Source organism: Phoenix dactylifera, chromosome 2, assembly GCF_009389715.1.
Source record: "Phoenix dactylifera cultivar Barhee BC4 chromosome 2, palm_55x_up_171113_PBpolish2nd_filt_p, whole genome shotgun sequence".
Lineage (NCBI taxonomy): Eukaryota > Viridiplantae > Streptophyta > Magnoliopsida > Arecales > Arecaceae > Phoenix > Phoenix dactylifera.
The window spans coordinates 1,479,815-1,505,814 of NC_052393.1; the positions used below are offsets into that span (position 1 = coordinate 1,479,815).

At 40.1% G+C, this 26,000-nt stretch overlaps 3 protein-coding genes across 4 annotated transcripts; 2 read left to right on the top strand and 1 right to left on the bottom strand.

Annotated features, from left to right (window-relative positions):
* The first annotated feature begins 3,517 nt into the window (after window positions 1-3,517).
* LOC120104508 (F-box protein SKIP23-like) lies at window positions 3,518-4,726 on the top strand. Its single transcript, XM_039115759.1, has one exon. It carries the CDS (start codon window positions 3,518-3,520, stop codon window positions 4,682-4,684), a length of 1,167 nt encoding a protein of 388 aa, XP_038971687.1. The 3' UTR covers window positions 4,685-4,726.
* An 8,068-nt stretch (window positions 4,727-12,794) lies between these two features.
* LOC120104509 (F-box protein SKIP23-like) lies at window positions 12,795-13,961 on the top strand. Its single transcript, XM_039115760.1, has one exon. It carries the CDS (start codon window positions 12,795-12,797, stop codon window positions 13,959-13,961), a length of 1,167 nt encoding a protein of 388 aa, XP_038971688.1.
* Window positions 13,962-18,120: 4,159 nt separating this feature from the next.
* LOC103717592 (coatomer subunit zeta-2) lies at window positions 18,121-25,757 on the bottom strand. Of its 2 annotated transcripts, none has more exons than XM_008806038.4 (7): window positions 25,644-25,757; window positions 25,181-25,222; window positions 21,767-21,926; window positions 20,009-20,156; window positions 19,849-19,926; window positions 18,578-18,662; window positions 18,121-18,453 (listed from the first exon to the last, which is right to left on the bottom strand). In XM_008806038.4, exons 2-7 carry the CDS (start codon window positions 25,208-25,210, stop codon window positions 18,394-18,396), a joined length of 561 nt encoding a protein of 186 aa, XP_008804260.1. In that variant the 5' UTR covers window positions 25,211-25,222; window positions 25,644-25,757; the 3' UTR covers window positions 18,121-18,393. The 2 variants fall into 2 exon arrangements, with proteins under 2 accessions (XP_008804260.1, XP_008804258.1); XM_008806036.4 differs by having other exon boundaries at window positions 19,849-19,938.
* Between the last annotated feature and the right edge of the window lie 243 nt (window positions 25,758-26,000).

A 26,000-nucleotide genomic window follows, 5' to 3' on the forward strand; every position in this document is an offset into this window, starting at 1 on the left:
AGGCTGTCCAGCTGTGACGAACTTCATGAGTTAGTGAGGCTAGAAGTAGTTTGGATTTGATACTGGTTATTTCCCCCTTCACCTTACAATACTTTTCTCTTGTAGTTAGCTAAGAAACTCTCTTTTTTTGCTTCCAGAATTCCTCCTCTCAGAGCTGTATGTCAAAATTCCTCTTACCTCGTGAAGAATCGCCCTAGAGGGTGAATATCGGATGAAATATTTCAACGTACACAATAATACAAATTCCCTATTTCTAAATGCTGCGGATGAGTTTGTAAATCAAAACCAAGAATGAACTCAGCAAAACCATAGAATAAACTCGATTTAATCTCGTGTCTGTACCATTTACTTTGCTGTTGCTCTCATATGTACTGGAAAGCATGAAAGCACGCCTTCTTGCAGCAGGCTAGCTAAGTATCAATCCTTGCCGTGGAAATTACCATACATAGCAATAGTCGAGTGGATGAATGAATCTTCAATAATACATATGAACATCCATTATGAACGTCGTCCCAGGTAACGGCAATTCAAAAAGCTATAATCCTCGTAGACATTTCGTCAAACACCTTTAATTGTAGCAGTAGGGTATACAATTAATCGATGCCTCCCTTTTACAGCAGGGTATACAATTCATTGACCAATGGATCGAACCCTTACTCTAAACCCTAAACCAATGTTTTATAAAAGTGATTTCTCAAATTCAATTTTTTCTTTTGTCTTCCCCGGATTAGGTGACGCAATTCTACAAGGAGTCGGTGACCCAATAGTACAAGGAGTCCTCCCCGGACTAGGTATCGTAATACTAAAAGGAGAGGAAATCCGAGCGAATTACACGATATAACCCCAACCCAACCCCCCCTTCCTCCCTCAAACTACAAGCTCGATCCTTGTTCAACCATAGAGTTTTGAAGACTTGGATATTTAAATGGCCATAGGTACAATTCGCTGGCATCCAAGAAGAATTTAATCATCAGCAAGCGCTTTTAAACTCGGTTACTCCCAACCAAAATTCAGATCAGCTAATGTGGAAGTTGGAAAGCCAAAAGGTAGTCTCTACTTCATCCTTCTACCAATTTCTAAATTCCTAACATGTTAAATACCGATCTGCTAGTTCTCTTTGGAATCTCACTGTCCCACTAAAAAGCAGATATTTCTTGTGACCATGCTGGACAAAGAAACTAAATGCTAGAGATAATCTTGGGAGGAAGATGAACAAATATCTGGATGAATGTGTACCTTGCAATCATCTGAGTGAAACAATGGATCATCTCTTCTCAACGTGCCATTTTTTCTCCACTATAGAGAAGTTAATTTGTTTATCATTTGGAATTCTTCATCCATAATCAATTTTTCAAGACCCATGCTTGGATTAGAGGTGTGGATGTTTTTCTAAATCAACCCAACCCATTATTTTTTTTATTCTAACGTTATGTGCAGTAATTTGCTGGGCTTGTTGGAAGAAAAGAGATGAATGAATCTTGCTTAACAAGCATGGTTTTTTTGTTTTTGCTGAAATGGATAATTTATACAGTTCTAGTACGGATACATCTAATAAGATCAAAAAAATTAAGTCTCGGAACGCTCTAGGTAGCTCTCTTTTTCCAATCTATAAAGTGCCCTCGGAGTGACTAGCCACATACGAAGCTACCTAGTCCGCGGCCCCATTTACCTTTCAAAAAATATGTTTGGCCTGAAAAGCTCCACCACCACTAAATATAGTCTGAATGTCCCAAAGCAATGGGTGGCCCCCTCCACCGCCGCAACAAGCATGGTTCAATACTATCGGTAGCTACTAGAAGCAATATTCAATAATTGGTCAATATTATGTAGTCAGAATCACCTTCCAGATTTTCTAAGAGCTTGGAACAAAGGAAAAACTAACCCTTCGCAGTTATTCAATGGATAGAGATTCCCGTTTCTTATCAACCTTCAGATTTGAAGAATATAATTGTTGGGAGCTAACATCAGTCTAAAATCTATATTTTCCTTGTAGTTCACTTTTTATGTATATTTATCAATTTATATATTATTTTTTTAAAACAAAATTTAGGTGATCTAGTCTTCCTTTTTCTCAAAAAAAGAAAGAAAAACAAAAAAAAAGGCCGCCCGACTAATTTTAAAAAAGGTATTGAAGATAATCCTAAGTTAAAAACCGAACAATGATGGTTCATGAGACATAAAAATTGGCCGGCTCAGGAATTATAATGTACTGAAGTACAGTTGACATTATTAGGTTTCAGCTTCATTTTACCACTGCTCATGAAAATTACAGTTTTAGACAAGAATTATGGGTGTTGTGGATCACAAGCGATTAACATCGAGAATGGTGCTGCATGAGCTCGAGTATCTCCCGGTGAGTGACCCCATTGTAGGAGGAGTCAAATTGGTAATGTGTTCGGAGTCTTTCTCCCTTCTCCGCATTTTCATTATTGGTTGGTACGTGATCTACGGGATCGCTGTGGTTTGGTCATGCATTCGATTGACCACCTATTTGTTCGGAAAAGTTGAATGGCTAAAAAAGAAAGCATCGTGATGGATGAAGCCGCGTTATAGGGATGGGAGCTGCCACGGCTGTAAAAGCATAGGTATAGTGGTTGTTGCCTTTGTAATTGTAGTATTTACTGTTGTGGTCTTCATTCTGCCCATCCTGTCACTTTTATACGGTTGTAAAACATATCTATCTTTTAGATTATTACTCATATTACCTAAAAAGTGTCAAAATCAATACTTATGCACTACTCTGTTATTATATAAGCCGATATTAACTACACATATTGACTTAATCAATTTATCAAGTCGTTGAAGCTCTTCGTACTTGAACTTAGTGATCAGGAATTGAATCTCACCTTTTCCAAGATTTGAAGAATTAGAGAGTATTTGGGAGAGGCCTACCTACCATTCATGAACTTTCGTTTATGTATTTTTTCAAGAAGTTATGCTGCAACAACTTAAATGAAGCTGGATTTGTATTTGGGAGAGGGCTAAACCACAGTTGGCGAACTTTTTTGTGTTTTTTTTTTCAACGTATAGGACAATAACTGTGCCCCAACTGTATTTGTAAATGAATTAGTGATGAGAAGGCTTTCTGGATAAACTATAATAACTTCAAGGAACGTCGTTTCTGGATGAGAAGGCTGTCCAGCTGTGACGAACTTCATGAGTCAGGCTAGAAGTAGTTTGGATTTGTGACGAACTTCATGAGTCAGGCTGGAAGTGGTTTGGATTTGATACTAGTTGTTTCTCTTGTAGTTAGCTGAAGAAACCGTCTTTTTTTGTCTTCCCAATTCTACAAGGAGTCGGTGACCCAAGGAGAGGAAATCCGAGCTTATCCCAACGTTTTGGATGGGTGTTTGTTCCGATTCTCAAGCCCTCAATCTTATCACTCCATGTTACGTGGCTTGAGATCGGATGGTGTTTCGCTAATATATATAACCCCAACCCCAACCCTTCCTTCCTCCCTCAAACTACAAGCTCGATCCTTGTTCATCGATCTTCTGCGTCCCGAAAAGAGTTAGAGATGGGTTGCTGGTCCGAGGACCTTCCTCTGGACGTGCTCTCGCTCATCTCCACTTTCCTCACCAAAAACTCCGACTACATCCGGTTCCGATCCGTCTGCGTCTGGTGGCGACGCGCAGCAGCAGCCGAGCCCCGCCATCTCCCTCTCCAGCAGCTACTGCTGATCCGTCCCAACATCCGTCCCAACACCGTCAACAGTGCGAATCGAGGCTTCTGCAGCCTCTCCACCAAAAAAACCCACTGGATCCAGCTCCCGGAAACCCTCCAGAAGCGGTGTTGCGGCTCCTCCCATGGCTGGCTGGCCTTCGTCGACCGCAGCCCCGACGTTTTCCTCTTCAATCCACTCACCAGAGCTCGGATCGACCTCCCGGCCATAACGACCCTCGACTGCGTGGACCAAGCTTCTAAACGTCGGGACGAGTACCGTGTTCGATACCGAACCGGCCGCGAGGAGGTCCGTTGCTCAACATGGATGCGCGACTACTGCATTGGAAAGATCGTTCTATCCTCGAGTCCGCATGCAGGTGTTCCTTGGACCGCCATGGCCCTTCTCGGTTTAACAGGCGATATCATGCTCTGGAGGCCTGGGGACGCGAATTGGACCGTCATCGTTCGAAGAGCGCCTACACTTGATATCGCTTGCTGCAACGGGCTGTTTTATTCTTTCGACCGCGCCGGAAAACTTGCGGCGGTGGATGCTGATCCCTCCGCCGATGCCAAAGCGACCGACGTCATGGGTGGCTTGTCCGCCTCAATCTGGTACAAGAACTACCTGGTGGAGTCCGGTGGCGAGCTCTTGTTGGCCGTCCGGCATGAATATGATTTGGACGCCCGGCCCGGTTGCAAGACCTGTTGTTTTGACGTTTGCAAGCTGCTCGATCTGAAGGGAAAGCCCAAGCGCTCGATGGTGAAGAGTTTGGGCGACCGAGCATTGTTCCTGGGAAAAAACCATTCCTTCTCCCTGTCCTCCGCCGATATTCCTGGATGCAGAGGAAATTGCATCTACTTCACCGACGACTTGCTGGGCTACGTGCATGGCCACATCCGAGGACATGATTCACGCAGATGCAGCATAGAAGATGATAGCATACGGCCATCGCCATGCCCCCCTATTGCTTCCTGCGAGCTTTGGTCGCCACCTGTTTGGATTACCCCTAATTTGCGCTAGACGTTATCGAGGCTTCGGAATTTCAGTTAGAGTTATACTTTTTTCTTTTTATCTTAGAGAGAGAGAGAGAGAGAGAGAGAGAGAGAGAGAGATGAATATTTTGTTTTGAATTTAATTGTTTGATTTTATCGTGTGATATGCAGTAAATAAACGACTTTCAATTTAAATATTTATAGCAGTTAAACCCCCATCAATTACTTTATTTTACATGTATTCCCTTCGTTTTTTTTTCTCTCATGCACTTTTTTATGCACGTATATCCATGCCATCTAAAGTTGTTAAAGAGTAGAATCATCATGTAGCCGACCCTATCTTTTATAGTGATGTCATGTCTCCAATCTCACTAGCTTAATTAATGGACATGTAATTTTGCTGGAGCTTCACCGCACCAAGTTCCATCATAAAAAAAGAAAATGCAACACCTCGATTTAAGAAATCAGTCCCGACAAAAATAGGGCGAGAACCCATATTATCTGAATGGATATGTTGCATGACAGTATGGGAGCCCCAATTTGGAGATGGGCAAATATGTCAAGGTCCTAATTATAGAAATACACCTAGGTCATATGGGAGAGTGGGTGTCTCCAAATCTTGCAGACACGTTTTGGGTGAAAAACAAAACTAGGGAGGGGACTAAGCAGCGCGTGCGGGCTCCGGAACCGGACAATATCTGGCAGAGAAGCTCCGTGTTCCCCCTCATGTGGCCCCCACGTGGGCACTGGGTGCCGCACGTGCCCCGTAGAGGCGGGGGAGTCCGTAATTGCCATTATTCATGCTTTGAAATCTGTACTTGGCATTATTCATGCTTTGAAATCCGTAATCACCATTATTCATGTTTTAAAATCCGTACTTGCCATTATCCATTCTTTGTAATTCATAGTTGTCATTATTCATACTTCGAAAACCGTGCTCTCAGATGGTAGTGCAGCTATGGTCAGTATTATTACCCGTGACAGGGTCGTAATCTTTACCAACTACTATTACCTGTTGGCAGGGCCATATGCCGAGCTATTATAACCCGTTGGCGAGGGCCATAATCTTTGCCAACTATTATTTCTCGTTGGCAGGGTCTACACCGAGCTATTATAACCCGCTGACGAGGGTCGTATGCTGAGTTATTATAATCCGCTAGCGATGGCCGTATGCCGAGCTATTATAACTCGCTGGCGAGGGCCATAATCTCTGCCAACTATTATTTTCCATTGGCAGAGGGCCATATTCGTTGGATGCTAGCTCCAGGGGATCGACTGACCTCTAAAACAACTCTATAAATGATTATGCTTAATTGATTCCTCTACCCCTATGTATCCATTAAGTTTCTACCTCTTTAGAATGCATGTACGAAGAATCAAATCAGTCTTTAGGTGTCAACATCTATCTTAAGAAAGTTAATCTTATAGATGCTACGAAACTAGGGCTAATGCAAATTGATATTGAGATTTGAGCCTTCGAAGAGTTGGACTAGATCAGAGTACGCAGCGGAAATGTGGTAGAATGTTAAATGAAAGACTAAGTATCTTCATTTGTTTAAGAATTAAGAAACATTAAATTTCGAGAATGAAATTTTTATTGAGTGGAGAATGTGAGAATAGGCCCCCAAAAAGGGCTGAAGCCGGCAGGCCCAGCCGACTCCAGCGTACGTTACGAGGGCGAAGACGTCGCGACCTCTTGAGTGGCCGCAGATCCCGCACAACCGCCGCGAGCATCGCGGCGGTGAACAAGCCATGACCACTTCTTCGTTTCTTCCCGCAGAGGGTTAGGAAAACCTACATATCCCTCATCGAGGGGCTTCATCATCTCTCTCACCGCCTTCCTCTCTTCTTTTCTTCCAGGGACGGCAGACCACTTGGATCCACCACCGATCCGTCAGAGGGAGTGCTCTCAGCTAGACGCTACTGCCGAGCTGCTGAGTTGCCGGAGGTAGCAGCCCAAGCTGCTGGAAGAAGTTTTCCATCTCCCTCTTAGAGCTAGGTAAGCTCTTGATCCCTTTATTCGTGCTATGTTAGATTAGATCTAGCCTACCCATGAAACAAAAATAGGAAAAGGAAAGAATTAAAAACAAAAGAGAAGAAGAGGAAGAATAGGAAGAAAAAACAAAACAAAAAAAGCTTACCGGTGGTTGATCCGTAGCCGCAACCGCGGGCGCCGACCGTCGGCCTCGGCCGCAGGCCGCGGGTCGCTGGCCACGGGATGCCGATGCGGCCCCGGACACAGCCATGGGCACGGCTACGGGCACGACTGCGGCACGACCGTAGGCGCGACCGTGGGCACCGTAGGCCGGCCGCTGCCCGTTCCTCCCGAGCATTCAGACAAGCTCGCCCTCCTCGCTTCACAAGAGAAGAAAGAAGAGGGAGGAGAAGAAGTCGGGAGAAGAGAAGAGGAGGAGAAGAAAGAAGAAAGAAGAAAGAAGGAGAAGAAGTTTCGGGAAGGAAAAAAGAAGAAGAGAAGAAAAGAAAAAGAAAAGAAAAGAAAGAAAAGGAAAAGAAAAGAAAAGAAAGAAAGAAAGAAAAAAAAGGTGGGCCGGGCTATTTTAAAGGAGAAATTATATGGACCATAGTTGCACCTAAATGTGAAATTGGGTTATTGGATTGAAGGCCCAATAACCCAATCTAAAACCAAAAAAACCCTTAGTGTGGAAGAAAGGACCTCAATAGGCCACGGGCCGAATTATTAAAATAGACCTATAATCAGATTGGGCTCGGTCTGAGCCAAGTAGTTGTGAACTCAAAAACTACTAGGCCTGAAGAGCCCAAACCTGAATTAGAAGGGTTAAATTAAATATAAGCGATATGGGCTGAGTCAAGGTTCCCCTTTAAATTAGCTAAAACTAATAGGGTCTAATTGTAAATTAGCTAATTAAGTTATGAGACCTGAATATAAATGGGCTTAGTGATTGAATCAGGCCAAGGGCTTATTCCAGAAATTTAATTAAGTTCTGGGCCTAAATGCAAACGAGCCCAGAGAAGACAATTGGGTCAGATCTGAACCAAAAATTGGATCAGACCTAAACCACAAAATTGATTAGACCTGAATTAGAAATTGGGTCAGACCTAAACCAGAAATTTGATTAGATCTGAACCAGAAATTGAATCAGCCCATGGGCCTGAATATAGATAAGCCTAGTACCTGAATCAGAAATTTAATCAGGCCATGGGCCTAAATAAAGGATTAGTTTATAATTGGGTCATGCGCCTGGAAATGAAATATGAGTTCTTGGGATGGGCTGTAAGTTATGAAAAATTAAAATAATATTAAAGAATTTAAATTAAGGAAAGGGGTGATTATATAGAAATAAGATATAATAATTAGAAGTGGAAAAGCAGTAGAAGAAGTAGAATAAAGGTTAAATAAATTAATAGGAAATTGAATGAGCAAGTAACAAATAATATAATTGTTTATGATACTGCTAGGTGTTGAAGAATTATCATCTAAACCTAGAAATTGGTGAGCGAATTGAGGTAAGTAACCCTGGCACAATCTTATTGATTTCAAATTACTGTTTAATTGGAAGTATGAAATAAAGAAATTGTATTGATAAGATGTATTTTCTCAAAATTAGGATCAAGTATATGATTGCATGTGATTCATGAATTTGATCAAATAGCATTCCTTCGTGAATATATGATTGGGTATGAATTAGAATTATGATAGATTGCATGGAAATGATATTTGTGGCATGATCATGAATTTTATGCATAATGATGCCATTTGTCACTTTTCAACCTATATATGAAGATATGATTTATGAAAAAGAATAATGATTTATAAAAAAATAATGATTTATGAAAAAGAATAATGATCTATAAACTCTCATATTACCATGTACGGCCCTCGCCAGCGGGTTATAATAGCTCAGTGTACGGCCCTCGCCAACGGATTATAATAGCTTGGTGTAGACCCTGCCAACGGAGAATAATAGTTGGCAAAGATTAGGGCCCTCGCCAGCGGATTATAATAGCTTGGTATAGACCCTTCCAACGAGGAATAATAGTTGGCAAAGATTATGGCCCTCGTCAGCGGATTATAATAGCACGGCATATGGCCCTGCCAACGGATAATAGTAGTTGGTAAAGATTACGGCCCTGTCACGGGTAATAATAGTGACCATAGCTGCATTACCTTCTGAGAGCACGGTTTTTGAAGTATGAATAATAGCAACTACGGATTTCAAAGTATGGATGATGGCAAGTACAGATTTCAAAACATTAATAATGGTGATTACTATTTCAAAGCATGAATAATGCCAAGTACAGATTTCAAAGCATGAATAATGGCAATTACGGATTTCAAAGCATGAATAATGGCAAGTATGGATTTCAAAGCATGAATAATAGCAAAAATTTTATATGATGCATATTCATATTTATGAGTTTTCATTGATGGAACATGCATTGCTTTATTATTACCTGATTTGTGTATATCATCTATAAAATGCTTTATTTTGCCATAACTGTTAGCTTCTTAAACACTGCACTGGCATAATTATGTTTGATCCAATAAGATAGTACTTTGTTACTTATTGAACTGTGTAGCTCATATCTTTTTATCTATTTTTTTTCAAACAGATGAATAAGACTTCTAGGAGCAGGGAGCTTGGTGTTATTCAGGGTTGGGGTAACTGAAAATGTTATGTAATAATCAAATTTTAGAAGCTTTGTACTGTTCCAATTTCATGAATAATGTTATGACATTAGCAAATGAAACTATTTATTTTTGTTATGAAATTTTAAGTGGCTTCGTGTTATTGTGTGCATAAGATTGCAATAGTACGGCCGTGTCATAATCCGGATTCGAGGCGTGACAAAAAATATAATTATTGGGGGCTGAAACCATTCTGAAATCTGCATTTTCTTTTTTGTTCCCTTCTTATGTATATTTATCAATCTGTACAATATTTTGAATAAAATGTGGATGGCTTAGCCTCTTTTTTCCTTACAAAAAAAGGTCATCCAACTAATTTACAAAAAGGTACAAAAGACAATCCTAAGATAAAAATTGCATAATGATGGACATAATTATTCGCCAGCTTAAAAATTTTAATGTGCTAAAGCAAAGTCGACACTACTAGATTTTTGCTTCACTATACCTTTGCTCGTGAAAATTATATTTTTAAGCATGAATTATGATGGGAGGCAAAATGGATTGTCCTACTTCGGCATGAAGTCACCCAATTCCAGCCGAGCAGACCAAGAGCCAGGCAGACCTTGGCCCCGTCAAGAGCCGAGCCGACCTCAGCCAGAGGCCAGGCCGACCTCAAACCCCCTGACGGTCGAGCCGACCTCGACCAGAGGCAGACCTTAGCCCGCCAAAGACCGAGCCGACCTCGCCACTTCATGGCTTGTTTCCTTTCAACACCTTGGTAAATCTAGTAAATGTTTACTTTTGAGACGGAGGAGAACCTTGAAAGCTAAGGCCCTATTTGGGGGAGCTTTTGAAGGGCCAAAAAGCACTTTCTGGCCCTCCAAAAATACTTTCTGTTAAAAAATGGTGTTTGGTAAAAATTTCGGAAAGCTGAAAACAGCTTTTGGGAAGAAGCTCCAATTTGAAGTTTTCCGAAAACGTTGTTTTCAGCTTTATCGAAAAGCTGTATTTTTGACAAAAATACCCCTATTTAAAAGCTCCTTTTTTCTTCCAAAATCTTCCATCCCACCGCCTCTTCCTCTCTCACCCTTCCCTCTCTCTCTCCCTCTCTATCTCCTTCTTCTTCTCACGCCGTCGGCCCTTTTTTTTTGTTTTGGGAGGCAGCTACCACACCGGCCACCACCCATGGCCGCCTCCCCAGCAGCCACTTCGGCATGTCACCCCGACGAGCCGGCACGGACGTCCGACTCGCCGCTGCGACCCACCACAACCGTCGGGCGGTGGGAAGCAAAACAAACAAAAAAAAGAGGAATGGGAGGAAGAGGCAGCCATGGCCGCCGCCTCCCCGGCAAGCGCTGTAGCCCGCCGTCCCAGCACACTCCCGCCCTCCCTCCCCGCCCCGCAGTTGCCGCGGCCCGCCGTCCCAGTCCCCTCTCGAGCCCCCTCCCACGGCCGCCGCGGCCCGCCGTCCCGGCCCCCTCCCATGGCTCGGCCCCCTTCCGGCGCCACCGGCCTCGCGGGAGGAGTAGAAAGGAGAAGAAGGAAAGAGAGGAAGGAAGGAGAAGAAGAGAAGAAAAAAGAAAAGAAAAAAAAGAAAAGAAAAGAAAAAAAAGAGAAGAAAAAAAGGATGAAAAAGAAAAAAAGAAAAAATAAATAAATAAATAAATATGTATATAAATGAATGAATAAATAAATTAATAAGGTAACAAATAAAAATATTTTAATGAAATAAAATAATAAATAAATAAATATATTAGTAATTATTTAACCAATTTTATCATTTAGCTAGAAAATTTGTTAGAGAGATAAATGGTCATCAGAAGAGTAAAAAATTAATTTACACTAATAATTATAATATTTTATACATTTATTATTGTATTATACTATAAATATAATATAATATTATATTATATCATAATACATTGATATGTTATGTTAAATAATTTAATATTATATTAAATTATTATCCTATAGTATATAATGTTATAGTACTATATTATAATAATATTATATTATATTACATTAATATTATACTATATCATATATTTATGTATTAATATATATTATATTTTATTATGCTCTGTTGTATAATACTAATAATGTCCTTTATGGTTATTTTGCCATATAAAAGTACTTTCTCAGATTGTTTACCAAACAAATGTTAAAGCGCCACAGCACTTTAGAAATGTAGTTACCAAACAGCAAACAGCTTTTTATAAAAAGTTCTACTTCCAATAGCTCTATTTTCAACAGCTCTATTTACAACAGCTTCACTGCCAACAGCTTCCCCAAACAGGACCTAAGTCATATCAGCTCTGGCCTTTTCTTGGTTGGGGGGCAGCTGATTGGGATCTGCCTCTTTGACTTGATATTTAAAGAAAAAAAAGAGAGTGGGGGATGGAGAGAATCTGTAGCACCATAAAAATTTTGGAAGTGCAAGAATAGCAGGAACTGCTTTTTTAGTTCACGATTATAAGAGAATCTATTGAACATTAAAATTTTGCATGGTTTGCGGAGAAATTAAAGGAATCTACTAGCAGCAAAACAAAGTAAAAGCATATTCTCCAAGCTGTCCCAACAATTCACAATCCATGAGATTCACCAACTGGTACATTACCTTTGCATCTTGGCAGAAATGCATTTAAATATAAAAAAGTTCGCAATTACTTTTACTTGCTAATATTCTAATGAAATGTTTCATGAAGGTGCGCCATCAAAAGTGAATTTCTAAGCGCCCCTTCTTGAGTGAAATAATTGAACAAAAATACTGGAATTTGTCAGGTTATGATCTCAAACAAAATAGACTTTGCACCAGCAGCTATAGATCTTGCTACGACTAAGAGACTGTAAAGCTAATAGAGTAGCCAGTGAGACTAGCAACTCAGCAACTGTATCTAAGTCCATAAGGATTTGCCAAGATTTTGAAGAATTAGAGAGTATTTGGGAGAGGCCTACCTACCATTCCATGAATTTCGTTTATGTATTTTTTCAAGAAGTTATGCTGCAACAACTTAAATGAAGCTGGATTTGTATTTGGGAGAAGGCTAACCCCAGTTGGCGAACTTTTTTTTGTTTTCAACGTATAGGACAATAACCGTGCCCCAACTGTATTTGTAAATGAGTTAGTGATGAGAAGGCTTTCTGGATAAACTATAATAACTTCAAGGAGCCTTTCTGGATGATAAGGCTGTCCAGCTGTGACGAACTTCATGAGTCAGGCTGGAAGTGGTTTGGATTTGATACTAGTTGTTTCTCTTGTAGTTAGCTGAAGAAACCGTCTTTTTTTGTCTTCCCAATTCTACAAGGAGTCGGTGACCCAAGGAGAGGAAATCCGAGCTTATCCCAACGTTTTGGATGGGTGTTTGTTCCGATTCTCAAGCCCTCAATCTTATCACTCCATGTTACGTGGCTTGAGATCGGATGGTGTTTCGCTAATATATATAACCCCAACCCCAACCCTTCCTTCCTCCCTCAAACTACAAGCTCGATCCTTGTTCATCGATCTTCTGCGTCCCGAAAAGAGTTAGAGATGGGTTGCTGGTCCGAGGACCTTCCTCTGGACGTGCTCTCGCTCATCTCCACTTTCCTCACCAAAAACTCCGACTACATCCGGTTCCGATCCGTCTGCGTCTGGTGGCGACGCGCAGCAGCAGCCGAGCCCCGCCATCTCCCTCTCCAGCAGCTACTGCTGATCCGTCCCAACATCCGTCCCAACACCGTCAACAGTGCGAATCGAGGCTTCTACAGCCTCTCCACCAAAAAAACCCACTGGATCCAGCTCCCGGAAACCCTCCAGAAGCGGTGCTGCGGCTCCTCCCATGGCTGGCTGGCCTTCGTCGACCGCAGCCCCGACGTTTTCCTCTTCAATCCACTCACCAGAGCTCGGATCGACCTCCCGGCCATAACGACCCTCGACTGCGTGGACCAAGCTTCTAAACGTCGGGACGAGTACCGTGTTCGATACCGAACCGGCCGCGAGGAGGTCCGTTGCTCAACATGGATGCGCGACTACTGCATTGGAAAGATCGTTCTATCCTCGAGTCCGCATGCAGGTGTTCCTTGGACCGCCATGGCCCTTCTCGGTTTAACAGGCGATATCATGCTCTGGAGGCCTGGGGACGCGAATTGGACCGTCATCGTTCGAAGAGCGCCTACACTTGATATCGCTTGCTGCAACGGGCTGTTTTATTCTTTCGACCGCGCCGGAAAACTTGCGGCGGTGGATGCTGATCCCTCCGCCGATGCCAAAGCGACCGACGTCATGGGTGGCTTGTCCGCCTCAATCTGGTACAAGAACTACCTGGTGGAGTCCGGTGGCGAGCTCTTGTTGGCCGTCCGGCATGAATATGATTTGGACGCCCGGCCCGGTTGCAAGACCTGTTGTTTTGACGTTTGCAAGCTGCTCGATCTGAAGGGAAAGCCCAAGCGCTCGATGGTGAAGAGTTTGGGCGACCGAGCATTGTTCCTGGGAAAAAACCATTCCTTCTCCCTGTCCTCCGCCGATATTCCTGGATGCAGAGGAAATTGCATCTACTTCACCGACGACTTGCTGGGCTACGTGCATGGCCACATCCGAGGACATGATTCACGCAGATGCAGCATAGAAGATGATAGCATACGGCCATCGCCATGCCCCCCTATTGCTTCCTGCGAGCTTTGGTCGCCACCTGTTTGGATTACCCCTAATTTGCGCTAGACGTTATCGAGGCTTCGGAATTTCAGTTAGAGTTATACTTTTTTCTTTTTATCTTAGAGAGAGAGAGAGAGAGAGAGAGAGAGAGAGAGAGAGATGAATATTTTGTTTTGAATTTAATTGTTTGATTTTATCGTATGATCTGCAGTAAATAAACGACTTTCAATTTAGAATCTCATTGTCCCACTAAAAATCAGATGTTTCTTACGGCTGTGTTGGAAAAAACGAACCAAATACTATGGATAATCTTGGGAGGAAAATGAACAAATATATGGGTGGATGTGTACTTTACCATCTTCTGAGTGAAACAATGGATCATCTCTTCTCAAAGTGCTATTTTTTCTCCACCATATGGAAGTAAATTTGCTTGTCATTTAGAACTCTTCATCCACAATCAACCTTTGAACACTTGTGCTTATATTGGAGGTGTAGATGTTTTTCTAAATCAGCCCAAACCTTTATTATTTTTAATTCTAATGTTATTTGTAACAATTTGCTGAGCTTGTTGGAAGGAAAGAGATGAAAGAATCTTTTAATTCTAATGTTATTTGCATCAATTGCTAGGCTTGTTGAAAGGAAAGAGATGAAACAATCTTTCTTAACAAGCATGGTGCAGTATAATTAGTAGCTACAAGAGGCATGATACATTATTCAATGATTGGTCCGGTCAGAATCACCATCTAGATTTCTTAAAAGTTTGGAACAAAGTAAAAAATATCCCACCATAATTATCCGATGGATAAAGATTCCCGTGCCTTGTCAACTTTTAGAGTTAAAAAATATCCGAGCCGAGGATGGCTCTTGTCCGATGGCGGGAAAGGTGTGAGGCCCAATAGTTCCAGATCCTAGGCATATGAGGCGGGTGTCTCCATATCCTGCAGATGCATTTTGGATGGAAAACAAAATCGGAGAGAAGTCTCAGCGGCGCGTGCGGGCCCCAGAACAAGACAATATCTAGTAGGAAAGTCCCATGTTCCCCCCTCATGTGGCCCCCATGTGGGCACTGGGTGCCGCACGTGCCCCGCAGAGGCAGGGGCATCCGTAATTGCCATTATTCATGCTTTGAAACCTGTACTTGGCATTATTCATACTTTGAAATCCGTAATCATCATTATTCATGTTTTAAAATCCGTACTCGCCATTATCCATTCTTTGTTTTAAAATATCCCTCCGTAGGTATTTGATAGATAGAGATTCCCATGCCTTATTAACCTTCGGAGTTGAAGAATATAATTGTTGGGAGCTAAACCAGTCTAAAATCTAGATTTTCTTTTTAGTTCTCTTTTTATGTAGATTTATCAATTTATATATTATTTTTTTAAAACAAATTTAGGTGATCTAGTTTTTCTTTTCCTCAAAAAAAGAAAGAAAAATAAGAAAAAAAAAAGGCCGCCCAACTAATTAAAAAAAAGGTATTGAAGATAATCCTAAGTTAGACACTGAACAATGATGAATCATGAGACATAAAAATTGGCCGGCTCAGAAATTATGAAGTACTAAAGTACAGTTGACTTTATTAGGTTTCTGCTTCACTTTACCACCTGCTCATAAAATTACAGTTTTAGGCATGAAGCAAGGGTGTTGTGGATCACAAGCGATTAACATGGAGAATGGTATTGCATGAGCTCGAGTCTCTCCCGGTGACCCCATGGTAAGACGAGTAAAATTGGTAATGTGCCCGGTGTCTCTCCCCCTTCTCCGCACTTTCATTGTAGGTTGGTACGTGATCTATGGGATCGCGGTGGTTTCGTTATGCATTAGATTCACTATCTATTTGTTCAGGAAAGCCTGATGGCTAAAAAAGAAAGCATCGTGATGGATGAAGTCGCATTATACGGATGGGAGCTGCCACGGCTGTAAAAGCATAGGTCTAGTGGTTGTTGCCTTTGTAATTGTAGTTTTTACTGTTGTGGTCTTCATTCTACCCACCCTATCATTTTTCTAAGGTTGTAAAACATATCTAATCTTTTAGATTATTACTCATATTACCTAAAAAGTGTCAAAATCAATCCTTATGCACTACTCTGTTATTATATAAGAAGATATTAACTAAATATATTGAGTTAATCAATTTATCAAGTCGGTGAAGCTCTTCGTACTTGAACTTAGTGATCAGGAATTGAATCTCACCTTTACCAAGATTTGGAGAATTAGAGAGTATTTGGGAGAGGCTTACCTACCATTCCATGAACTTTCGTTTATGTATTTTTTTAAGAAGTTATGCTGCCACAACTTAAACAAGCTGGTTTTGTATTTGGGAGAGGGCTAAACGACAGTCTGTGAACTTTTTTGTGTTCTCTTTTTTTCAAAGTAATCTGTCTCCATTATGTAGATTGCTGTCTTCCACACAGCAACTGTATTTGTAAATGCCCCAATGCAATCTGTCCTCGGCCTTCCACCATTACCAACGTTTTCATGACCTGTTGGGCTGCGATCTTACAAATCACCACAACTTGGGCATGCATGCCGTTCATCATAACGTTCAAGTCGGAAGCGGTCGAACTGCTAAAGGAGTTCCAACTGCTATGAAGGTGATTGCAGTTCATACTGTTGTGGCCCTCATAAATATGACAATAATGTGGCAGTTCTGGGACTAAGTCATTAATTTTGAGAAAACACAGCAGTATAAACAAACATGTCATATATTGTTCTCCATTTCCGTTTGGAGAGCGTAAAATCAAGTATACCAAGACACTGCAGGAATTCCTAAACAAGCTCAGCACACCCACACCATGAATCAACATGCAATTCCAAATAGGTAACATAAATTTTCTAAAAGGACATTTTCTCCTGTCGGTTTTAGTCAAATTTTTGAAGGGTTACTTTAGAAACTTTGAAAAACCAATTGCAATTTCAAATGCCCCTTGGCATAATCTGTCTTCTTGGTGTTTCATTTTCCTCTGAAACATGACTTTGGATAACACCCTAATCTGGGCAGCATTTGATTCATTTATAATATTTGCCGAGGCAAGGTGGATGATAAGAACCATATCAACTCTCGAAAGAGTTTTGGCTGCTACGGTGTCACAGCCGTTCTTCTTCCTAAGTAATTTCACAAAAACATAACAAAATTATGATTTTGTTACATGACAAAATTATGATTTTGCTTTTTCTCTTTGCTCTTCAGACGGCATAAAACCTGGAAAACAGAGGAGGTCCTAAACAATCACAGGTACACCCACGATATGAATCAACAAGCAATTACTCGTAATGAAAAAAATTACTATATGGAGCATTTTCTCCGGTCTAAGCTGAATTTAAAAGATCCCCTTCGAAACTTTGCAAGCTGATTTTAGACTTGATTCAATTCCCAAAGAATGTAGAAATTTTGCCTACCGAGTTCTCTTGAAATAATATGTCAGTTTGTTATCATGTCAGTCCACTCCCAATTGGCTTCCATAGAGGCATACCCAGCATTACAAAGAGGCAACGAGTTCAATCTCTTCAGCCTGGCTTACTCTGATTCTCATGTGGCCATTAAGCTGTTACAATCTATACGATTGAGATCAGTTCATTGGTACGGCATGTCTAAGAACACAAGTTTCTACCCCTTCATGACATATCTAAAGGGTATACATAGCTTATATACAAAGTGAAAAAGATATGTCCAAAACAATGTATAATTCACCCACAGGATGCATCACTACAAACACATCATTACCTAGAACTTTCCTCTGACCCATGATCCATCTTAGTCAACACTAGAACATCCTTTACAAACCTTCGCAAGTCAAATTACAACCTATAAATGGCATACCACATATATGATATCCTTCATGTTAGACCATATGCACCTCTTCAATTTAATTCTTTTTAATTTAGCAGCAAACTTTAATGTCAATTCCTGGTCTCTAGATATATTAAGACTTAACTCACTAAACATCAAAGATTACCATTTTAAACGTCGCAACAAGAAATTCATTGATGGAGACCTATCATCATCATTTATAGCACAAATTTGAGTATTGACTATGCTCCTGGTATACAGATTTACTGCTAGGAACTAGACTATACAAAGCTGAAGGAACCGACCCCCAAGCTTCCAAGAGAAAGTTCATCATCTATTTGAGTTCTGCAATTTTATTTTGATAAAGAGCTTTTCAAGAATACCTCATTATGTTTGAAAAATAAGTTTCTCCGAACCAAAATAATTATAGCATCATTGGTGCAAGAAAGTTACCATTCTTCTCTTCATATGTTTAGAAATTCCCACATATTAGATCTCTAGCCATATCTAAACTTTCCACAATGTTCATTACATGCTTCAATTTAAACACTAATATTGAAGCAGTTCTAGATATAGGCTCATAAGAATAATGAAAAACATGTTCAACCAGAGCCAGGAAAAAAATACAAAATATATATATGAGTATATGGAATACAATACAACTAATACAATCCAAGGGATAAAAAAGAACAGGAAAATGCTGACCCATCATTTCAGAAGAGATCTTGCTAGATGCTCTCTTGCTGTAGCGAGAGCTTGAGTTATCGTCTGGCAGGGGAAGATCAGGCAAAACACAAAGCATTTCATGTAAGTGTAGAAAATACTGAATTAGAGTAGGGTTCAGAATACAAGAAATGATGGATCAATTCTCCGAACTGATCAAACAAATTACCTGCTCAGAAAATGGAACAGCACCATCAACAGCATTGGCGGCAACCTTTCCAGCAATGGTGTTTGCATCTGTTTCCAAGATAATCCTGAAATTGTGCAGAAAAACCTGAGTCTAAACACTACTCATATGCTTAACGGTTTCAAGATTGATGTAACAAGGATAATGCGATAAGCTATAAAATCAATCTTTTATTATCAATTTAGTTTACAATCACATGTGTGTTATCTATTCAAATATATAGTTCTTTGGACATGAATGCATAATACTATCCACCATGAGCAAGTAAAATAGGTCTCGATTTGGCCTATTTTCTATGGTTATTCTGCTTACCAAGAACAGGATGATTTGTGAGGAATGTTTCAGGAAACTCAATAGATGACAGAGCATTTTCTGTGGGCAAAGCCACAGCGGCAGTTTATCATTTAAGAGAGAGAGGGAGAGAGGGATTAGGAAACTCCTGGAGGAAAAGAGGTGGCTAGTTAAATTGGTGGAGATGAAGCCTTACTTACCTAAAGCAGGAGCGGACTCTGTCACAGCTGTAAGGGCTGTGGGTTTCTCAAATAATATAGAATAAGGAGTCACTCAGAAAGCAGGTACATGAATGAGTTTCCAGAGAGAATACAAAGCAGATACATACCCTAGTAGAAATTTGCAACTACTCAATATCAACCAAGGTATGCTATCTCGGTGCCAGACCCTATAGTGGTATCAATCTATTACTGTCAGTATGCCCAACATGGGGGCCGGTTAGGCATACCAATACTTGGTATACCCCCTGTACTGCACACCAATTTAGTACTAGTATGATACGGGTCGGCACGCACCAATACTGACTGGTATAGCATTCCTCGGTACTATGAACACATCACCATCTTAGCCATTTGACAGCCAAGAAATTCATTCACAGCTAATAGAGGTTTGATCCCAACCTTAATTTTGCAAAATCAACCTAGGTAAATTGAACAAAATTGCCACTGAACAACAACTTCCATCATATGGTGCCCAAGCTAATATCTGCTAACTGGAACAAGTAATCTATGTAAAGCAGTAAACCAGAAACAGCCAACTAATCTTTCCATGGAAACCAAACCCTCCCCAAGAATTAGTTGTAAGGACAGTAATCGCATCAAGAAACCATGCTCTTTCCATGAAACAATCTGTGTCAATGCTTAACTTCTATCATGCCCTTTATTTAGTTCACTTTCCTTACAAACCAGAAACAGATGTAAAACTATACAAAGTAACAAGGTCTCAAAGCATAACATCCATACCCTCCATCAACAATTTCATCAATGCAAAGAAGTATCAAATCCAAGTTCTCAAGAGCAGTCCTCTTCTCTACGTCGTTCCTGGAAAAAGGGCTTTCAAACCATGATAAAATTGGCAAAAGAATCAAAACCAGGATATACAACAAGTAATAAGCAAACAGACCTGAGAAGAAGTCCAACTGCATCACAGAAGCCCTGAAGAACAGATGCTAAGATGAGCTCATTCTCATCATCTCCCGCGGTGACAAAAAAGTGCAGGTCATGAACAAACTTATAGACAACAACATAACCGTCAAACATTGTTATCTCCACTGCATATGACAAACAATATCCATATAATGCAGCACTGTGAATATCAGGCCCCAGGTAATCTCGTTGAAAAGGTAGAAATTATAGCAGAATACAGCAAACACCAATCTGAAGTTTTCACACAATGCTTCCAGACTGTAAAGTATCATTTGTAAAGACTAAGTATGTCATATCAAAGGCATTTTAGAGGCCAGCACCAAAAATCAAAAGTATGGCTATTACAGTTTCCTAAATATAATTTCATCAAGAGCATGAAGAAAACATAGTTTGGGAGTCTTTCGTAAGATGACTTCTTCAGCTCCTTGCATAGACACCAGAATTACATCAATGATTAGGATTATGAAGAGAAAATATTTACTTTGGAAAAAGTAACAACAACTACTTGTGTTACATATGAACAGATCAGAATTCATAGTTCAACAGATCAGCTGGCTTAATCATTTGTTCTCCTTACGTCCACCAGCTCTATCAGTAAATCTGAACATACAGTACTTCTCGTATATGTACTCATACACTGAAGGAGTACATTAATCATTCATCCCTTTAATCACTAACCATGCAGATGATATTGTGATGATTCATAGTGATATTGATGCATACCAATGCAATCCCACTTTAAACCTATGCATTTCATAGCTCTTCTTGGGGTTCGTTTTTTCTTTTAGGGTTGGGGGCTTGGGGGGGAGGGGTGGGGGCATGGATGAGTTGGGGGAGTTCCATGAAGTTCTAAAAGCGCAATCAATTGAGAAAGCAAACAATGTTGATTATAAAAAAATGCAGAAACCATTGTTCTACATTGCATAAAGGCTGCAATCATTGTAAGACATCCATGAGTTTCCTGCAATGCCTGACACATAAGCTTCCTATCATACTAGCAGCACATGCATTGCAATTATAATATATAGCATACGGCATAATTATGCATCTGCCAATTTATTTTAAACTTCTTTCTGTTCCAAATATGCAAAAACAATCGTGTAATTTTAGCTTGTAGAGTAGATTACTTAAGCACATATCAACCAGCAATAAGTAGATACTTAGGATGCTAAATTTTAGAGATTGCCAAAAGTTACACTCTGTCTACCTAAAAATGATATATGTAATAAAAAAAGATCAACGCATTAACCTCAGCATGTCCACTGTTAATACATTTTATATCGAATTGTGTAGCAGCCCTTCATTAGTATAAGGGGATAGGCATGATTTGAACTACTTGAATTGTTGGTATAAGGAGCAAGAATGAAAACAACAAGATTATTTATGCACTTAGAATCTACAAGATTACTTTTTTTGCTTGTATTACCATTTAAAAAAATAATATTCACACAATATCAAGGGAAATGGTTTTAATCTGGCAATGTCAAATGGGATATGTTTTATGAATTTTGATTCTCAGCATGAGTTAAACTCAGTAATATAATGATTACCTAAGGTCTCGTGCAACTTGTACAAGCCAATTGTTAAGCAACCACATTCAAAAGTACATTTAAACCACCGCGATAGTTTTGGATCATGTACATAACAACATTGACATGCTTAATTGCGATTGTGGCAGAGGAATGCATATATCAATCTAATCCAATTCTGAAGCATCAAATTGGATATGTATCACCTTCCGAGCGTGCATTTGTCTTCAGAGTTTTAGCAAACACAGATTTCTCAAATGCTAGCTTTGCACTGTGAGTAGGCCAATCATCTGAGAAGTATTTGACAGCCACACGCTTCCCTTCAGAGTCTAAAAGTAGAATGTTCTTCACTGAAGGGCAAGATTCCTGTGTAGCAAAACATACTGGATTACCATCTCAAGGGAAAAGTAACAAATGAAATTAGCATAAGTTTAAATGTGTTTCAGTAAGATTATTGCAATATATTTTGATCAAGGAAGCCTTCATAGATGCTGTCTTATATTGCTGAAGTGTAATATGCTTTATTCTACAATGTTACATCAAATAAATCACATATAGGCAAATCTCAAAATATGTTTTATTGCACTGTCTACAAATGAATGCACCATGATCTTTAGTGCTAGCCGGATAAAGTTACCTATGCTTCAAGGACCCAAATATCCAAGCTTTTGTTCTGGCCACATAATTCATTTCCCAACTTGCAACAATCAAGCAGCTCAACGCACAAGCTGGACTACTACTAAGCACAGCATTTGAGAACGAAGGAAACGAACCCCAAAAAAAACTAATTTATTGAACATAACCAAAACAGAAGATGGCACTTCTTAGATGGTAGAAATTCTGCTTGACAAGCAAATATTTTAGTTCCATCTGAAAACAAATAGAGAACACAGCCTCTACTTTTCTTTTAGTTTTCTGTCAAAAGCCTCAAGTATCGGTTCATATTATCAGATCAAAGTTAATCAAGGAGCCTGAAATTGCTCAACCCAATTATGAAATTTTTAATGTTCTAAAAGTGAAACGCGAGTGAGCAAAGGAAACGATAATTCACCACAAATAGCAAGATAAAATTGTAAAAATGTTTAACCTACTGATCAACAGTATACGGTTGACATCACCATCATCCAAACCTTTCCCCATAAAACATGGAATTGAGCAAACTTTATTACAAAGAGTCGACCGGACAAGAACCTTGTATAAGTTGATGCCAAATTTCTTGGCAAAGCAAAATTAGGCAGGAGAAGGGCCTGCCAGGAAATCTTATTCCTTTGTTTCAACTCATGCAATCAAGAAGCAAGTGTACAAAATTTTCATAGACTTGGGAAAAATTTAAACTAGGAAAAGATGATAAAAATGGCAGCTCAATGCACGAGGCTTCCACCATTATGAGGTCTAAGGATGGTTAGATAACACGGCCTTACCCAACATTCGAACCCGTGACCTGCATGTCACAATGGAGCAACCGTACTGTTGCACTAAGGCTCTCTTTGAACTAGAAAAGATAATAATTTTTGATATATCAGACTGTGATCATCTAAAAAGTATGAGATTTGTCAAATAAATTATTCATAAATTATATATATTTTTTAAAGATATCCTGCACAACTCTGGTGTACAGCGCTTCTCTTAGCATTGGTAAGAGATCGCGGCTCGGGTACGGTGGAGGGGGAGGGGAGGGTGAAGTATCGGTTCGATGAGTTAAACGGGGAGAATTTGAGGGAGGGCCTGCGGAGGGCGCCGCGGATTTTGGTGGCGGCAGGTGCGGTGGAAGTGGGGACGCACCAGAGCGACGAGCAAAGGATGAAATGCAAGGGGATCGAGGAGGAGGACTTGGAGTTTTTGGATGGGATTTCTGCGGTGGGAGGTCCAATGTCTAGGAGAGAATTGTGGACCATCTATGGCTCTGCTCATCAGATGGGGAGTTGCAGGATGGGAGCGACCAAGGAGGAAGGTGGGGTGGATGAGAGGGGGGAGAGTTGGGAGGCGCAGGGGTTGTTTGTGTGCAACGGAAGTGTGCTCCCAAGTGCTGTTGGGATTAATCCTATGATCACCATCCAGTCCGTTGCCTACTGTCTCTCCAAGGGGATTGCAGAATCCTTGAAGAGAGGGTCTGAATGAGAGAGATATTGTTATGGATTGATTTGGTTGTCCAAGACCACATCATTTACTAGTAACCTTTGACAACTACAGGACAATCTATATATGATAGATTTAAAATATCTATCATGGTTACTGTCTCTTGTTATTACCCTCCAAAATATTGAACCTGGAGTAGGTTTGGGTTTTAATATATTCCATATAGTCCCTTCCATCCGTAAAACCACAACTTCTATTACGACTGCGAATACTGCTCCTCAAAAATCTTGAAATCTTTTCGAATTCTGTTGCACGTCAAAGCCTTTATAGATCATTTTCTTTTTCTTTTCTTTTCTCCTTTATTTCTCTTCTTTCCCTATTTTCTTTTTTTCTTTTTCTTTTTTTTGCAGTGTTCGTCTGAAACATAATGTTTTGCCTTTCCCCTCATCTTTCAATATGAAGAAAAATAATTATATTTGGAGAATAAAGAAAAGTTGCATGACCAATAACATCGAAGAGGAGCCACGGCATCCCGATTCAGCCGTGGCCCATGAACTCCTCCGTCGGTCAGCATATTTGGGATGCACCATCAGACTAACGGAATGATCAAGAATAGCTATTGCACATAGCAAACTTGTTCTCAAATGTCAGCAATTCATTTAAAGGAATTGACTTGGTAAATATTACAAAGGACATGCTGATATCTATGAGTAAGTTATTGACACAATGACAGGTATTTAGACTCCTATAGATATTCACCAGAGTCTATATGGCGTAAGGATTAAAATTCAAATGTCACTAAATTATAGCATTGAATTATGCTCCAGCTCCAATTTCTCATGCCAAATAATATTGTGTAAAACATACAATACTCATTTCCCCCTTATAAGTTCATTTTTACTGTCAATCCTGGCTTCTAAGGGAGAGTACCATGTAGGTTGTGGGCCTGGGATCAAGATTCCGACAGATGGGTGGTGTGAAATGTAATAGTTTCTCTTATTGTAACAATGGCACTTGTTTGTTATTTATCCGAAGGCCAGGAGGGTTTGGGAGGTGGGGGGACAGGGAAGCTGGTAGACTCCCAAGTTTACAATGATCAGAAAGTAAAGTTTGAAGCGGATTGCTTGTAATCAGAGCAAAAGACAGTGTTATGTTTATGCAGTTCCTTTGCCAACAGCAATAAAATTGGTAGCTAGCATACGAACTCGAACTGCCATCTAAAATACAACCCTTTTTATCTGATCTAAATTGGGTTGCATCAGTGCATCAAAGTGTTGAATTGGTGATTACAATCAGCTCAGCCACAAAAGCAATTTCAACCGAACGATGTATCATGTCTCTCGCCATATATTATAAATATTAATCTCATCTTAACATAAAACCTACAGACCGAAGAATACAGAATAGAAGCTAATGGACTTTGATAAGCCATTTATTGAGCAAAATTTCAACACAGGATTCACAAAGGAGCATCAAAATCCTTGAAATAAAATATAAGAAACACGAAAATTACTAGGGAACTTAGTAAAGTTACAGTGTCAGACCTTGGAGTAATCTTTGTACTCATGCCCCATGATCTCCGATTTCTGGAAAGAAAAAATAATAAACATAAAACAGTACTCAGAATCAACATCAAAATTATCCAAATATCAACCAGATTCTCGATGCCTGGAGTGGCAATCAAGAACCCCCATGGGAAAATACAAAAAAACTGCAGATCGAAACCCTAGATCCGTATCCATTAACTACACTTGTATGGATCTGGCACTGGAGAGTACTGAAGAAAGAATTAGATCAAAAATGTCCCGGATCGGATGAAATCCAATATCCATAAACTACACTTGTATGGATCTGGCACTGGAGAGTACTGAAGAAAGAATTAGATCAAAAATGTTCGGATCGGATGAAATCCAAGGCAGTCGAACAAAACGTAAAACAACAATCGAGAACGCGAGACTCAAAACGATCATTCTAATATACAAGATCAAGAAAGAGAGAGATGCGTACATGGAATTCAAGGGTTTCCGAGAGAGAGAGAGAGAGCGCAGACGCCGAGGAATGGTGGGTGAGGCAGGCCGCTGAAAATGGATCCGATACGGATCAATATCCGTTCGGATATAGATCCGGGTTGGGCTGCAAGGACTCAAATCCAGCCCATAGTTGAACCAGATCAAAAAATTCGAATCCAAAACCTAGTCTAATTTCTTTGAAATTGCATGTTATCAGATTTAATATTAATTTGATCAAGTCATTAAATTTCTCACATCAAATCGGGTAAAGAATAATTCAAACATAAATCATAATGCATATTTAAAAATAATTATCTAATCATATTATACGCATACACTGAATATGTAAATATCG